At 51.6% G+C, this 15,712-nt stretch overlaps 4 protein-coding genes across 5 annotated transcripts in view; 2 read left to right on the plus strand and 2 right to left on the minus strand.

The window, feature by feature from the left end:
- LOC113204344 (uncharacterized) overlaps window positions 1-2,023 on the plus strand; it is a gene marked incomplete in the record, with an annotated part of 31,290 nt that extends 29,267 nt beyond the window's left edge. Inside the window, 1 exon segment of the mRNA XM_052274103.1 lies at window positions 1,004-2,023. Within this exon segment, the coding sequence (XP_052130063.1) occupies window positions 1,004-1,039 (36 nt within the window).
- A 2,756-nt stretch (window positions 2,024-4,779) lies between these two features.
- Window positions 4,780-9,604, plus strand: LOC113204337 (alpha-tocopherol transfer protein-like). The gene is made up of 7 exons (XM_026419498.2): window positions 4,780-5,025; window positions 7,332-7,435; window positions 7,838-7,997; window positions 8,352-8,607; window positions 8,906-9,016; window positions 9,101-9,206; window positions 9,280-9,604. Exons 2-7 carry the CDS (start codon window positions 7,339-7,341, stop codon window positions 9,420-9,422), a joined length of 873 nt encoding a protein of 290 aa, XP_026275283.1. The 5' UTR covers window positions 4,780-5,025; window positions 7,332-7,338; the 3' UTR covers window positions 9,423-9,604.
- On the minus strand, window positions 9,544-15,309 carry LOC113204336 (thymidine kinase, cytosolic-like). Its single transcript, XM_026419497.2, has 4 exons — window positions 15,131-15,309; window positions 10,413-10,652; window positions 10,120-10,329; window positions 9,544-10,037 (listed from the first exon to the last, which is right to left on the minus strand). Exons 1-4 carry the CDS (start codon window positions 15,161-15,163, stop codon window positions 9,822-9,824), a joined length of 699 nt encoding a protein of 232 aa, XP_026275282.2. The 5' UTR covers window positions 15,164-15,309; the 3' UTR covers window positions 9,544-9,821.
- LOC113204335 (ankyrin repeat domain-containing protein 27-like) lies at window positions 10,938-15,094 on the minus strand. Of its 2 annotated transcripts, XM_026419496.2 has the most exons (2): window positions 12,039-15,094; window positions 11,588-11,848 (listed from the first exon to the last, which is right to left on the minus strand). In XM_026419496.2, the coding sequence occupies exons 1-2, from the start codon at window positions 14,310-14,312 to the stop codon at window positions 11,726-11,728; spliced, it is 2,397 nt and encodes a 798-aa protein (XP_026275281.1). In that variant the 5' UTR covers window positions 14,313-15,094; the 3' UTR covers window positions 11,588-11,725. The 2 variants fall into 2 exon arrangements, with proteins under 2 accessions (XP_052130061.1, XP_026275281.1); XM_052274101.1 differs by having other exon boundaries at window positions 10,938-15,090.
- Window positions 15,310-15,712: the final 403 nt, after the last annotated feature.

Genomic DNA, 15,712 nt, shown 5'->3' on the forward strand with positions numbered 1-15,712 from the left:
ACAGTCTCTTTCCCTCGCATTGTCGGTTCGGTATTGCTCGGTTTGTTGTTCCATCGCGCGCCCCTCCTGTTTTCGACCTTGGAATATGCCTGCCCGGCCCCCGCCCTCGCTGGAAACCCTTTGGGCGTCCTCGTTGTTATTGGTCAACCGCGGCGTGGACCGACACGCCAGTCAGTAGCTAGATGGACGACTGTATGGCTTCCCGCCCGGAGCCCATGTGTTTGTGCGTGTGTGTGAGAGGAGAGGAGGGGGGGAGGCTTGTCGTGAGTGAGAGAGGGCGCATGTATTTGAATGTGTATGTGTGTGCGCGCTCGCGCGCTGTTCGCAGAGGGGGTACGGGCCACAATACAGGCGCACACCTTTGCCATGTCCCATTAGCGTCGGGGTGTTGGGCTGCCTCCAGGGGCTGTCTCCTCCTGGGGCTGCCTCCAGGGGCTGCCTCCAGGGGCTGCCTCCAGGGCAGCTGCCAGGGGCTGCCGCGAGGTCTGCCTCCAGGTCTGCCGCCGGGGGGTCTGGGGCTGCCGCCAGGTTTGCTGATAGGGGGCTGGCTCCAGGCCCCAGCTGCCGCCGTGGCGCCGGTCCGTCCGTACCAGCCGCGGCCCCGGCTCAGCCGGCGGGCTTCTCTTCTCCTTTGTATCCCATCCCCCGCGCCGCGCTGCGGAGTAAGGTATTCGCCTGCAGTCCTGGGCGCGGCTGAAAAGGGGGGTGGGGTGAAGGGCACAGCAGGAATAGAAAGGAAAACCATCGGCGTCGGCGCCATGAGCCCCGACAGAGCAGAGCGCCATCTAATCTCTTCGCACGGGGCTGTCTCTTCTCCCCGTCTTTTTGACTTGACTCCTGCGTTGTTTTCCCTTGCTCCCTCTTTCTTTGTTTGTTTCGTTTCATAGGCGTTGATGCAGTGTGTGTGTTTTTGTGCTGCCCCGTAGTGCACGGTTGGCTCGGAACCGCGGCGCAAAAAAAGATGGTAAAAGTAATTATTGTTTTCTCGTTTGTTCTGTTGTAGAGCTCCTGCTTCGACGGGCCCGTAGATGAGAGCTAGAGGAGCTTTGTAGAAGAGGCTGCCTCGGCGCGCGGCGGGGCGCGTGGCGCGGCGCAGCACGACAGCGCACCGCACCACGGCACCACCGGGGCCCCTAACATCCCCTTTTCTTTTTTAGTTTTCGTCCTCCGCTAACACTGGCCGCTTTAGCCTGTAGCGATCGTCGGCGCCCATCCTACACATAAATTACCGCACCCCTCTCTCCGCAGAACGGTTCCAGGAGGGGCTCGACAATCTTCTTACTCCTCTCTGTGACTCCCTCTCTATCTCTACCCTCTAGCGCTCCTTTTCGTGAGCGAAATTACTTGAAATGTACTTTTAAAGCTCGGCCCCCCGGGCTCCGCTAAAACATACCATCGAGTGAAAAAAAAGCAAAAAGTTTATAGTTGGTTAAGGAAAACGTCGCGGTGCTACAGGCCTGCCAGTCGAGGCTCTGGGATCGCATCGGGGCAAGGGGGGCTTCACAGGCACATTGTCGCTCCAGTCAAAGAGATCTCGAAAAAAGGACCCCAAACACCAACAAAACAAAAGATCTCTTTGGTGGAACCAACTATACGCGTCTGTTCAGCTTCCCTTGCCTCCACGTATGAGGTTAAAATTATAATGTTGCTGTTAAAAGTACTGTTAAAGCACTGTTAAAAGTAAGTTGCTATAGAAGAAAAGCTCATGTTTTGTTTCCCAATTAGCTCCTTTTTTCATGTACTTGTTAATTCTTCCGTCAATTTCGTGCAAACTTTTCGTATTCCAATGCACCACATTCTTTACCTTTTACTTAAATAAAAATCACCGAAGGAAGGGTGACGTAAAATGTGTACATTATGTAGATTTAATTGATAAGGGTTCGCCAGTTTTATTCAAATTGTTGATGAAAAGTATTTATTTTTTATTTAGACTAAGTCGATCACGTTTATGTGTGGGATGTGTTTTGCTGCTGCAATATTTTTTGAGAAGGAAGTAAAATAAAGCGACTCAGTTCTCATCAGATACAGCCGTCTTATGTCTCTTTTTTTCTCACCTTCCCGATCCAATTCAACCCGAAAGGCCAGCTATCTCGTTCACAAGTGAAGATCAATACTCATATAGGTTAGTAGAGAATCTCTACCCGGTTCTGGCTGCTGATGGCGCTGATGGTCCCGGAGCCGGGGTGCTGTCCTGTCGTGGCCCGGCTCGGGGCTCAGCGGTACGGATCGATATCGGATGCTATTTCTGCTACAAGTGGCGTGGAGTGGCGGGGAGTCTGTCGCCCGGGGGGCGGGCCCCACCTATACCCTCTCATTGGATTTATTTATTACGGTGGAACAGAAGCCGGGCTTTATACTTTGTATTTTTTTGACAGAGAGAGAAAGTGTTTTGGATAAGGACCGAGTACCCCGGCCCGGCGCCGGCAGTCCCCACAGAGGATCGCAGGGGAGGAGAGGAGCATCATAGAAGGTTGTCGACAGCGACGCTTCAATAATAGGGAACCGCATAATGTGTTAGAGTGTGGCTGAGTCGTACAAATTCGTAGTTTACACTAAGTATACACAGCACTCGCAGGCGGTTGCGGGTATGCCTGTCGTTGTTTTAAGGGCCATCCAAAAAGTACGCCCGTCGTTTGCCGTTTCTAGACCACCACGTTCAGCCTATCTCTGTGCGAGCTCTCATAGCGCCTAATAGGTAGGCACCACCTTGCATGCATGGCATGCGTGTATTGCGAAGTGGCCTACCCTAAGGTTCGCAGGCGCTGAGCTTCCGTCGTTTGCTGAATGAATCTGAGAATAATAAAAACAGACGAACTCTCTGGATGACCCCTTACAGACGGACGGGGAGGGGGGGGGGCCTGCAAGAAAAACCCACCAGTACCAGCGGGTACAAAGACAAAAGGTATACGCGATATACGCAAACAACACCACTGGAGGATGTGAGGACACGATGAACAACGTGATGCTGGACCTGGTAGCTTCCAAGAAGAGCGCACACACGCATACACACAGTATTGGTGAGGTGATGTACGATGTGCCGGGTGTGATGGCAGCGCCCGAGGCTCCGGACGTCACTGTGGCCCAGCGCGGGCGGCGCGATTCTATTGGCGCGATTGACTGGGCGCGTGGAGCGGCTGGCCAGCGGTGCGGCTGCTCGCGGCCTCGAGCGATGAGTGTGGCGACAGTCACGCTATGAGTGTGACGACAGTCCGGGGACAAGAATTACCCGAAAATGGCAGCGGCAGGTGATCCCGTGTCCAGCCATGCGGCTGCGGCAGTGACGAAACTGGATAACTAGAGTGGTTAGGTGGCGGGTCGGGCTCGGGCTGGCCAGGACCTGGTCACGTCCCAAGAGATCGTCCAGAAAGTACGTCTGTTTTAATCCCGATTCATTCGGCAAATGGCGCGAGCACGGCGCCTGCGAGACTCGTGGTAGGCCACTCCGCAGCACACGCAGGCGCTGCATGCGTGATGTTGCCTACCGACCAGGCGCTATGAGTACTTACATAGGACTTTCTGGCTATGGTCCCCAAACGGGGCTTTGGTCGTGCTGATGCACTCTAATTCGTTTGGCTCGCGTGGGCCCCGGCACAGGTGGTCCGAGATACAGGCAGGCGATACGGCAAATGTGAGGTAACCATCGCGACCGCCATCGCCGTCCGCGCCCCAGTGGCGGAGGCGATGACAAGGGAGCTCGGGTAAACAGATGAATCGGTTTATAGGTTCTGGTTATTCGCGTCGAGTAGGATGAATCAGTGCTGAGGTGTAGGTTCGTGCACGCGGTCATTGATTTGGGCCAAACACCGGTCTGTCTCTGTTTTCGTGGCTCACGTTATGGGGGAAAAGGGGGGGGGAGGCACTCACTTCGACAAGAGATGTGACTTGCCAGTCCGTCCGTCTGGCGAGACAGACCGGCGTCGAGGTGAGGGGGTCAGCCCGACAGAGATGCCGCTTGAGGAGGCATCAACTTTAACATGATTGGAGTTGTACGGTTGCAACTGGTTAAATTTCGAGCAGTTTGCGATCATTTCCGACCACGCCCCTCGAAATGTCTTCGAATCACCTTCCACAAGATTTTGGCGACTTAAGTCGCACTTTTGCTGGACACCTTTAGTTTTGGCACCCTTTTCCCGCAGATGACCAGGCCCAGCCAAGGTAAGATGCTGTCTTATTGAACACCCCTTGCCTGGGCCTCTCTGTAGGAAAATGGTGCCAAAAATGCTACTTGAGTCACATAGAAACCTGGGTCGGGCGACGTAAGTCACACAGCTGATGGACACCCCAGATTTAAAGTGTAGTGTTGCTGCAGACCCCAGGCAATCAATATGCAAACTTTCCGTGTTCACGTAGTGTTTTTCCCGGAGCCGTCCGGCAGCGGACAACCTCAAGGGCCTGCAGCAGCGAACCGCCTCCACGTCCTCCTCCAGACTACTGCGCCTATACCTGGCTGAGAGCTTCCAGTCCAAAACAAACAACTACTCTCGGAAGGGAACTTTCCTCTCCGAGTGCGCGGCGCGGGCGCGGGGCGGGGCCAGGCCATTCACACCGCGCGCCGCGCGCCGTCTCCTTCTTTTTCCACGCATTTCTGGAACGGCCAGCTGATCGGTAGGTCCAGGTCCAGGATCCGGTGCCGGGAGGGAGGGGCGGGCTGCCTACCTTGGAAGCCCTGAAGGAGGCTGCGGCGGGCCCGGCCGCTGGGCGCCCCACTCCCAGGCTCCAGAGGCGCCCGGGCCGCGGGGCTTCCAGAACCTGCCGTCACCGCCAGCTGGAAGCGGCCCGGTGGGGCGGCGGGGGCCCGGGCCCCGTCCCAAACAAGAGAGCCTCCCGATGGGTACGCTCGGCTCGGGCCTGCTCGCCAGTGTAGTGCCATCGGCGGTACGTACCCGACCCGAGCGAGGCGGAGCGAGCGGAGAGGAGTGAGCACGACAAGCAGACAGCACCAAGGCCCCGGCTGGAGGGCCTGGAGCGCGCCTGGAGAACGCCTGGAGAGCGCTGCAAAGAGACTCCAGCAGAAACACAGCACAGGTGAGCGAACTGGCTTAGCCTGGGCGCGAGAGGGCCGATTATACATGGGCTTTAATTTTTTAAGTGAATGTTTCAAACAGTGGTTTGTTGGATCGTGCGCGACTGTCACGTAGAATAAAAGCCCACTTGTATGGTGTTTTTGTTTTTCACCGGAGAGACGAGGGTAGAGTGACATTCGCAGAAAGCCATCACATTCCACCACCTAATTACATAATGACAGTATTAAAACAATGTGATGGACCCGACGGAGGGCGCCAGCGGCGCGCCCGCGGGGAGCGGCGCGGGGCGGGGCTGGGTGGGTGGGTATTCCCGCTGTCTGCTGCAAAAATAACAAATGACTGGGTCCGCGCGCCCCCGGGTGGTGCTGGCGGTGCCGCTGCCGCTGCCGCTGCCGCGCGCACCCGGGCCCCGCCTGGCCTCTCGCGATCGCGGCCAGAGATGTGACTCGTCATGACATGTGACGGGTAACGACATGGGGGCCTGGCGGAGGGCATGAGCCGCGACACGGCGCCCGCGGCCCGGTGAAAAACGAGCCAGGCAATCTAAACATTGCCAACGCAGCCCACCGCGGTTTGAATGACAGCTTGATTCCATTACGTGGCGGTTGCCGCGGCTGCGGTGCGTTATGCGGTGGCGTTGCCCCACGGGGCGGCTGCGGGCGGCGCTCCTAGGAGGCGCCGCGGGCACGATCGCTATGCGCCTTCCGCCTACACTGCAAAAAGCCATACCGTATCGACAAGTTGCGCCATACGCACGCACGCCGCACCGCCTCCACCCGCCGCCCACCCCCCGGTCCTTCCCACGCTGACTAGCTGGCTCCTCGCCTGTACCATATTTTTGCGTCGCTCACTGCTCCCTTTTAAAAGGATACCGCTGCGCTGGCGCACCTTTCTCGCCCCTCTTACTTCCCAACCCTCCCCCTCTGTCGCTTCACCCCAAAAGCACTGGGTAGACATACGCGGCATGGCAGTGGCTTTTCAAGCGCTGCGCCCGAGCCCCGCCCTTCCCCTCCTACCCCGCCGCCCCTCTTTTCAGGTGCCGTATCTCGGCATAAAAAAGAGGCTTTTTCCTCCTCTTTCTTTTACATACACGACGAGTAATCAAAAAAAAAAATCAGAGTAGAGGAGGCAGTTACATGGCATTCAAAAGACGGCTTAAGAGGACTACACACCACTACGAGCGTGTAAATTGAAAGTAAAACTATTTTGGTGAGCAAACTCCTCAGCCTCTCCAGCCCCACTCGGGCCGTCCCGTGTGTAGTGGCCTAATGTGTGTTGCCCGCCGTGCCAAACCTCGTGCGTCAGCCAGGCCAGCCAGGAGGACCTCTAAACCGCAAAGAAGCCAAGAGGGAAGAGGGGGGGGGCAGTAATTGTAAAATAACAATGTGCTTGCCGTGTATGAGTCTCGTCCATGCATGCACGTTGCAGACCAGCCGAATATCTTCGCGAATGCACGTGCTAAACAACTAACTGCCTCCGTGTGCCGTGTGTGTTGTGACTGTGGTGCCCGGCCCGGCCCGGCCCGGCCGCGGCGAGGCAGACAGACGACCACACTAGTCTCGTGGAGCTCTTTTCCCGATTGGGTCGCGGCGAGCCGCAGCAAGTGCCGGGCGCGTTGATGGGAGGCGGGGGAGTGAAAAAAAAAACCCGCTTAAAAGCGTTTTAAAAGGCCGGCTGAAAAACAGCGTGAGAAACAGGATAAACGGCCGTTCTCTTTCTTCCGATAAGGCGTGGGTAAAAGGGCTCCATTGACCCCCCCCCCCCCCTCTAATCACTTCCACCCCCGGAGCTTAATCAATGAATAGGCCAGTCGGGTCCGGCTCAGCCTTTTCCCCATTGTGACTTTCCGCGAACTTATTCGGCGCGCGTTTTGTTTTCCGAAGGACTTTGGCAAATCCACTCAGGCGGACAAAACGTTGACTGATGGCTGGAGCGGCGGGCGCATTGGGCGCTGACTGCGCCGAGCTGACTTCATGCTGCTGCTGTTTTTTATTTTTATTCAGTCCGTCAACCGGAGACGAGAGGATGCTGCCGCTGACTCCTGCTGAAGTCGCGCGTTGGAGGAGATATAAGGTCGACGCTTCGGAGTAGACATTATTTTTTGGGGCCGGGCCGCGATGTTCCCCGGCGTGGCCCGGCGGCGCGCGGTGCAATGACAGTACAGGCGGCGCAATGTCACTCCCGCGCGCCTTTACAACCGCGCAAGACTCGGCGACGACGCACTAAACCACAACCCCGTCCCCCGCCCCGCCCCGCCCTAAGGAACAGGGGCTCTTTTAAAACGCTAAAACTGTCGTCCGGTTGCAGCGGCGCCATGGGACAGCAGCCGACGGAGAAGCAGATCGAGTCCGAGGTGGACGCCATCCGGCAGTGGCTCGCCAAGCAGCCGCACCTCCCGGGTGACACCATCAGTGAGTGCGAAAGGCGCCGCGCTAAGGGATCATCCACAAAGTATGAGACTGCCCACCAGCTCAGGCTACTAAAGCTCTCATACCTGCTGATCGGTAGGCAACATCTTGCCTGCAGTGCATGCGTGCAATGCGGTGTGGCCTACCCTGAGTTTCGCAGGCGCCAAGCTCCTGTGATTTGTCGAGCAAACCTGAGAAAAGCAGACGTACTTTCTGGCCGATCCCTAAGACGTTTCTTACTTAATTTTGTTTTCCATTTTCTGGCATTTATGAAACTTTTAAATTAATTTTTCTTTGATTTTTGACTATATTTTTTTAGGCTGTACACTGATTTTTGCTGAGCTCGCGAAGAATCCTTTGGGGGTCACCACCGTGACTTTTCATCTCTCTTTCACTGTCATGCAGGTGACAACCTCTTGCGGCGCTTCCTGCACAGCTGCGACCACTCGGTGGAGCGCTCCAAGACCGTCCTGGAGCTCAACTGCACGCTGCGCAACGCGGCGCCAGAGTTCTTCAGCCAGCGCGACCCGCTGCAGCCCAACGTGCAGGCGGCCTTCGACGTCGTGTGAGTTTACCCGGCCACGGCCAGGCCTGTTGCCCCAACAAACACAAAGTCGTCACAAATACGTCGTGTAAAGTTTTCCACTTGATTTCCGCGACAAAATGACATTTCTGAACGCGAACGGCGATTCCACAGGGTGGCCCATCGGCGCTGTTCTTTCTTCTGGTTTTACTGTACCGGATTACCGGATACAGGCGTGCGGACGGGTTGCATACTCACACGGAGCAGCACGGGGCCGTGGGGCGCCTCGGTAGGCGACGATAGGCAAGCCCGCCCGCACGCCTGCATCCGGTACAGTGTACAGCCAGAAGAAAGAACGGTGGCGATGAGAATCCTTTCTCCCCTCTCCCGGCACAGCGACGTGATCCCGCTGCCCAAGCGCACCCCGGAGGACTACCAGGTGTTCCTCTACCGCCTCAGCGACCCCGACCCGGACAAGCTCGTGTACAACGACTACGTCAAGATGCTCCTCCTGGTCGCCGACGCGCGCATCGTCAGCGAGACCAACATCCCCGCCGGGGACGTGCCCGTCTTCGACCTCAAGGACGTGTCGCTGCGCCACCTGGCGCGCGTCGTGCTCCCCAGCCTCCGGAAGTACATGCAGTACTTCCAGGTGAGTGTCTCCCCCGGGGCTGTGTGTTTGTTGTTTGAAGGCAAATGGCTGCTTGTCGCTGCGCGTTGCTGCGCGGCGCCGCCGCGGGTCGCGGGTCCGCCCGGAGCATAGGCAACACGCCAAAGCCGCGGGGCCACTTAGTTGCCGGGCCCCGGGGCGTTGACGTCACGCTGGCAGTCTCCCACGCCCTCTGCCCCGCGGGGCGGGGGTGGGCGCGGGCAGGCTGGGGCAGCTGGGCTGGGGCCGCCGCCGTCCCGCGGCACCCCCGCGCCAGCACCGACCCACCCTCTGCTTGCAGGAGGCTCACCCCGTCAAGCTCAAGCACATCCACATCATCAACGTGCCGCCCATCATGGACAAAATCATGACCCTCGTCAAGCCGCTGACGCGGAGAGAAGTGTCCTCGATGGTGAGTGCGCCAGGACAGCTGCCGAATAAGGCCTTACCAAAAACAGAGAGGAGGGGGTGTCTCAAAGGTTTCCGTTCCCCACAGATCCACTATCACCCGCCCGGCGACCCCTCCTTCTACGACTTCGTGCCGAAAGAACTGATGCCCAAAGACTACGGGGGAGATCAGCCCAGCTGCGCAGAGCTGAAAGGTCAGCATGCCATCCACGTGTGTAGACCAGTCTGACAGCGTAGGACTAAACGACTATACATTTTGGCTTGCAGAGGTTTGGAGGAAGAAGGTGATCGCGCACCGCGACTTTTTCCTGGACGAGCGCACGTGGAAGGCCGAGGAGTCCAAGAGAGTCGGAGGTCCCAAAAGCAACTTTGGGGTCGAAGGGTCTTTCCGGTCCTTGGCCATAGACTAGAACTTACAACAGACATGAGATGTTTGGGTGCAAACATCAATTTTCATTAAGGGAAATGCCTTTCTCTCCAATACATGCTCTTCCTTGTGAGTTTCATTTCATGCAAATACAGACTGAAGTATTCATATAGATAATAAGATTTTTATTTTAAGACAGAATAAAAAATAAATGTATGCTATTAATTCTATTGCACTTATTATTTGCTGGGAATATTATCAACAACAAATTGAGGTAACACACAGCAAAAGTAAAGACAAAATCAAAATAAATTGAAGTCCTCATATATAATATAAAATTAAGAATCTAGCAGGTTTGCTTTGCAATAATACAGGGAGTATGAATATAAAAATTAATTAATTCCTATCACACAACTAACAATGGGCCATGCATTGGCCATAATCATGCAAAGTTGCAGTTCTCCACATCCATTGCATCCATTTTCAAGGCATTAGACAAGTCACGTTTTACTTTTAAGTGCTCTTCCATTTTAGAAGGTGTTAGCTTGTTATTGGTGCGTTCGGATAATGGAAATTTGGAGGGAGTGATAGTAGATACAGAGAGGTGACACCGACGGCAAACAGCCATGTACTTGTCTTCTCCACCAATAATCTCTAGCTGGAAAGTTAATCATTCAGAATGGCAGATATAACTTGTATTTCAAATTAGGCTTCACAGGGATCATCTCTTCTGCACTTACCTCTTTTTCTAAGGATGTCCGTTTTGTAAATGAAGCATCACTAAAGCATGCCATGCAGACTGCTTTTAGTTTCACAACACTTTCAGCCAAAGGTATAAGCCGTAAAATGTCTCCAAAGCCAATCCGCTGAAAGTCACCATCCAAAGCAGCCACAATAACAATTTTACCAGCATTAGCCATTTCTTCAGCAAAGTCAACACAATCAGGAAACTACAAGGATAAATTTGTTAAACATTAATTAACATGACTGTACTGCATGTACAGTATCACTAACGACATAACAAATTACTTACAAATTGTCCTTCGTCAATACCTATGACATTCACATCATCGGCAAAATGTCTGACTGTTGACAACTTTTCAGCAGACACTGCAGGAAGCTCTTGCTTGTCATGTGTGGCTATACCCGTAGTACTATATCGGACATCTCTGGCGTATCTAAGAATCAGGCAACGGTATTTGGCAATTTGGTACCGTTTCAACCGTCGAATCAACTCTGTGGTCTTTCCAGAAAACATAGGGCCAAAAATGACCTGTAAAATATGAAAATAAAACCAAGTAAATTAACATGTTTCTTCTTTTCAAAGCTGTACAATTTTTGTCTTTCCCAAGCCCTAGACAAGTAAATTAAAATGTTTCTTCTTTTCAAAGCTGTACAATCTTTTTTTTGTTCCCAAGCCCAAGACATGAGATGTATGTTTCAAGATGAAAAAATTACCTTCTTAGTGGCAAAAAATGTTATTTTCATTTTAATTGTTTTTAATATTGAGATAAATATAGAGATGAATTGGGGAGGAGAAATCAGGAACAATCAGATGTGAACTTTCACAACGTTTTTAATTAAAAATGAGGATTACATCTCTTAGCTGCATTTCTTGCATCTCAAACTGGGAATACATAGAGACGTTTTTCAAACAACAAGCATGTACCCTTCATTAATTGCATCAAACAATACTGATAGTTATTTTTATTAATAAATTTGGAATGTAAAAATGTAAACAAAACAAACTTCCTTAAACCACACGAATGCTCTTTCATAAAGTATTGACAAGGTAAAAAATTTTGTTAGCACGGTTATTTACAGTCTTTAAGAGTTATACCAAACAAGTTGTCTTTAAAATATTTTATGTCTTACACATATAGGAAAACTGATAAAAGCAATCTTCAAATAAATCTAAAAAAAAACAACACATTATCAAAAATCACAGATGACAATGGTAAAGCAACTGCTCAAGGAATCTTGACTGTTTTTGTAAATCAACATGCACAAAGACACTAGAGTCCACACTTGAGACTGATCCATAGGTATACAGACAGGAAGGCACATACTGACACATTACAGACAGGCAAAGAGATTCAGTGCCGTGACCAATTAAAGCAAATGACCAGATTTCAAGCTACACACTTTTCGATGAAGTCTTACCAATTTTTAAAAGTCTTATCACATTTAAGGACGTTTTTTCCTCAGCATCGTCAACAGGCCTCTTGCCTTCTGCATTTCTCAAATCAACAATAGCCCCCTCTTTAACAAGAAGTTCCACAAGTTTAGCATTACCAGAAAAACAAGCATGATGTAAAGCACTGTTGCCTCGCAAGTCTTGTAAATTTAAGTTACATTCTCCTGTTTGAGTGAGGATTCTGGCAGCTGCAACACGCTGATGCTGACAAGCCAAGTGAAGAGGAGTGCAGCCTTTCTGACGAGTACGAACATTGGGATATGCTCCAGCATCTAATAACAAGCGCATCAAATCAGACTGACCATTCATGGCTGCAATATGCAAGGGCGTAAACCCTTCCGAATTGGAAACATTTACATTTAAAGTGACTCTCTCTGACACTGCACCTGATTTTACATCTATATTTTTAGGCCTGCAGTTCTCACAAATGCATAAAGGATGACACATGACAACATTACTCACTTCATTATTGCACTGAAGACTTTCTCCAGGTCCTTCTAGCCCTAGATAGTAGCATGCAAGACGGGTATCTCCAACAGCAATAGCTCTCAGCAACTTTTCCACTCTCTTTATTTGTTCAGTGTTGTGAGGTCTTATGCTTGAATGTTCCCCAATACTGCCATTTAATGAGCAGGTTTCATGGTCATCACTGAAATCAAGCTTCTCTTTGTAAACTGCAGCTATAGAGACATCAGACTGAGTCTTAGATGGTTTCTTTAGAAGGTCTAGTGGTGAGGATTTACCAGTGGCCCTGCTTGAGACAGCATTGGAGAGCAGTCGCGATACATGCAGATTATGGGCATAGTGACTAGGAGTCAATTTACGCTTATTCTCTATGCTAGGGTTTGCACCATATTCCAACAGAATGTTCACAATTCCTTCATAACCCCAGCGAGCTGCATGATGCAGGGCAGTGTCTCCATTAGTATTGGTAGAATTTACATCCAACCTCACTCCTACATGCTCCGAAAAGTATAGAAGAGCCTTCACACAACCTTCATGTCCATTGCCAGCACTCAGATGAAGAGGTGCATTGCCTTCATTATCTCGACATTGGATTTCTGCACCAGTGTGAGCAAGTAGCAACAAGGCATTTTGATGACCCCTTGATGCAGCGTAATGCATGGGAGTTGATCCACTGTAGTCAGACACGTTGACGGAAGCTCCCCGAGAAAGAAGAAGATCAACTATCTGTGGCTGACCATAAAGGCTTGCCACATGGAGAGCAGTAAAACCTCTGTCATCACACGAGTGGATAGTAGGTGTTGTGACACACAAGACTTTTGACAACAACCCCTCACATCTGTCACATGAGCAGAGCGGGTGGCAAAGGGCAAGACTAGAATCAACCTCCTTTTTAGGCTGTTTTGTACCATTATCTAACACATTGACAACCTCATCTTCATTCCCAACTCTAATGTGTTCAAAAAGGTATGCAATAGATGATGGATCTAAATCTGATCTGGCCTCCAGCTTGACTGTCTCCACAGAATTGCTGATAACTTCAAAGTCATCATCACTTCCTTCACTTTTAGATGACTCATAAACCCACTGTGCTTCTGGTTCAGAAGGACCTAAGAGCACTCCTGACTTCACATGCTCAATGGCAGCCTCTAAGGAGGTGATGAGAAAGCTTGCTTCATCAGTTTGACAACTAGCACTAGCTGAAAATCTAAATGTTTTCATTACTGTAAGATGAGCAATCCAGTTAGCAAGACTGGCTTTGATAACCAAAAACACCATCATCGGGAGCAAGTCATCAGCAGCAATGATATTGCCTTTAGTTGGGTCTTCCCCAGGTCTAGTCCTAGATATGGCAGCTAAAGTTTTCTTAATGCACCCAATTTTGCCTAATACTGTACTGTATCTATCAATTCTTGCAAGCTCCTGCTTAGCCTTAGGTACTGTGTCATACAAATCTGACCTAACACCTAGATCTCTGAGCTGAAGATCAGACACATTTCGAATAATTTTGTTTAAAGCTGCATCCTCATATGCTGTGCAAGCAGTGACCCCCTTGATAAGAATATGATAGATACCATGATGTAAATAAGTTTCTACAGCAACCTTGACACTTTGAAGAAGATGTTTGTTGGCAGTTGTCTTCTCTCTTAAACGGGCGTCGCGAAGTGCAATTTGAAGACACCTGGAGTACAGTGCACTGGTTTGGTCTCGTTGCTTCTGAAGAGGTTCCAGTTCAACACCGTCATTGTCTTTAAGAAAGTTGGTAACTGCGTCATCCATTTGTTCCAAGACATCTTTGCCACTGCTCTCTGTCCACAACAAATCAATACAATCCTGCAATGTATTAACAGATACAATACCAACATCGCTCATTTGCCCTGGTTCACACTGCTGGTCGAGGGGACTTTCAACACACAAAACTTTATACTTCATGTAATCATCAGTGTAGAACGTTTCTTCAAAGAGAATGTGAGTGCTGTACGGGCGAGAAATGTCATCCTGCTCAACTGTGATAACTCTGTTGCAAATACGGACATCCTTCTCATTCAAAGATCGAAAATGGCTCTCTGGCAACTCATCACTGGGAATCAGAATGTGACTGTAGATGTCATTGTCCGTCAGGGCGTACTTGGGCAAGGACCCAGCTCGCGGGACACAGATCACCCATCCTTCGGCGGTGGCCTTTTGAAATAACTCTTTGTGTTCGCCGTTCAGCATTTGGTAGAACACATTCTCGTTCAAGTCTTCGTCGTAGTTGGTTTCCATTTCCATTCATTCCTCACGAAGAAGCTTGGGCGTTGACCGGGCCAGCGATGGTTCTCTTGGGGTGGAAGGACACGCAGGACGACGCAAGAATGCAGGTGCACCTGGACTGGAGACGGGCGCAGGTTATGTAATCAAATCACATTGAACCGCGGCCTTCTTGGAGGAAACGAATCCAAACAAAGGACCCCCCGCCGAGGGTGCGGGGAACAGAGGGGAAGCCCGGTGGGAGGGGAAGGGGGCCAAACTCGGATTCGCGCCAATTTCGTCTTATCAGCTGATTAACCGACAGGGCAATTGCCAAATAGGGATGGGAGGTGAGCTCCAGGCGAGACGACACACTAGACTGCGTGCGATTATACAACCGCAATGGCGTTCGTTCTGCGGCTCACAAGTCCGGCGCAAACGGTTGTAGCAGCGCCGACGTGAGGGAGGTTAGGTCCCCAAGGTGCACTCGTTGCAATGGGAAAACACACAACACACGGCGGAAGAAGTCTTGTTCAAACACCACACTTTGGCCCTGAGTCCCAGTCACGTCGTCACCCAGCGCCGTCCGAAGAATGACAAAGCCCAGCCGCAGCGGGCGAGAAACTGATAAGGCCATAACCCCTCCCTCCATCGTCATTAGGCCGGAGGTTTCTGCTCGGAACAAAGCAGAAAGCACCACAACCGCAAATGGATGCTCCTGAGATACTCGCGGACGTCGATAGCGGGGCAAACAAGAGGGACAGTCGGATGGACCGAAAATACCCAAACCAAGATATCATCAGTTCAATATGTTGTGCCGCCGACCCTACGTAACATCTTCGTGTTGGCGGCTTTCATACCTGGATTTCTCCGCAAGCTATTCCGTTCGGCATTGTATATATGTCCTGGACACGTTTCGATATTAACAGCAAACAGCTAGACACTTGTCCTCTTGTGGGGTCGTTGATCTTGATCGGTGAACCGGTGAGAGATGACTGAGAGAAAGTGACAGGATAGGAATGGGCAATGAACCCTTTTCGCGCCTTTTGCGACATGATGTCATAGGGCGGGAAGCTCCCTCCCTCCATACCCCCGATCCTCAAACTCACTTCGGGCGCGGGTTGCCTACTTGCCAGGGTATCTCCCTCTTGTGATGTTGAAGCGTTTTGTTTAACTGCTTTACCTTCGCTTGGTACGACACTGGACTCGTCTCTAAGGGTGGCTTATACTGACCCTCACCAGTCCACATGCCCCTCCTTTATTTGGCTTTATACTTTTCAGCATACACGCCTGCGGGCGGGTTGCATATCGCACGGGGCCGCACGGCTGCATGCGGTATAAGCAAAAAAAAAAGGAAGGTGTCTGTGAAGCACCCTGTACAAAGGGGTCATCGCCGGGTCTAGGGCAGGCGCGGTTAAGGACCGGCGGGCCGGCCGGGGGGG

Source organism: Frankliniella occidentalis, unplaced genomic scaffold (assembly GCF_000697945.3).
Source record: "Frankliniella occidentalis isolate FOCC.00 unplaced genomic scaffold, Focc_3.1 Scaffold336, whole genome shotgun sequence".
Taxonomy (NCBI): Eukaryota; Metazoa; Arthropoda; class Insecta; order Thysanoptera; family Thripidae; genus Frankliniella; species Frankliniella occidentalis.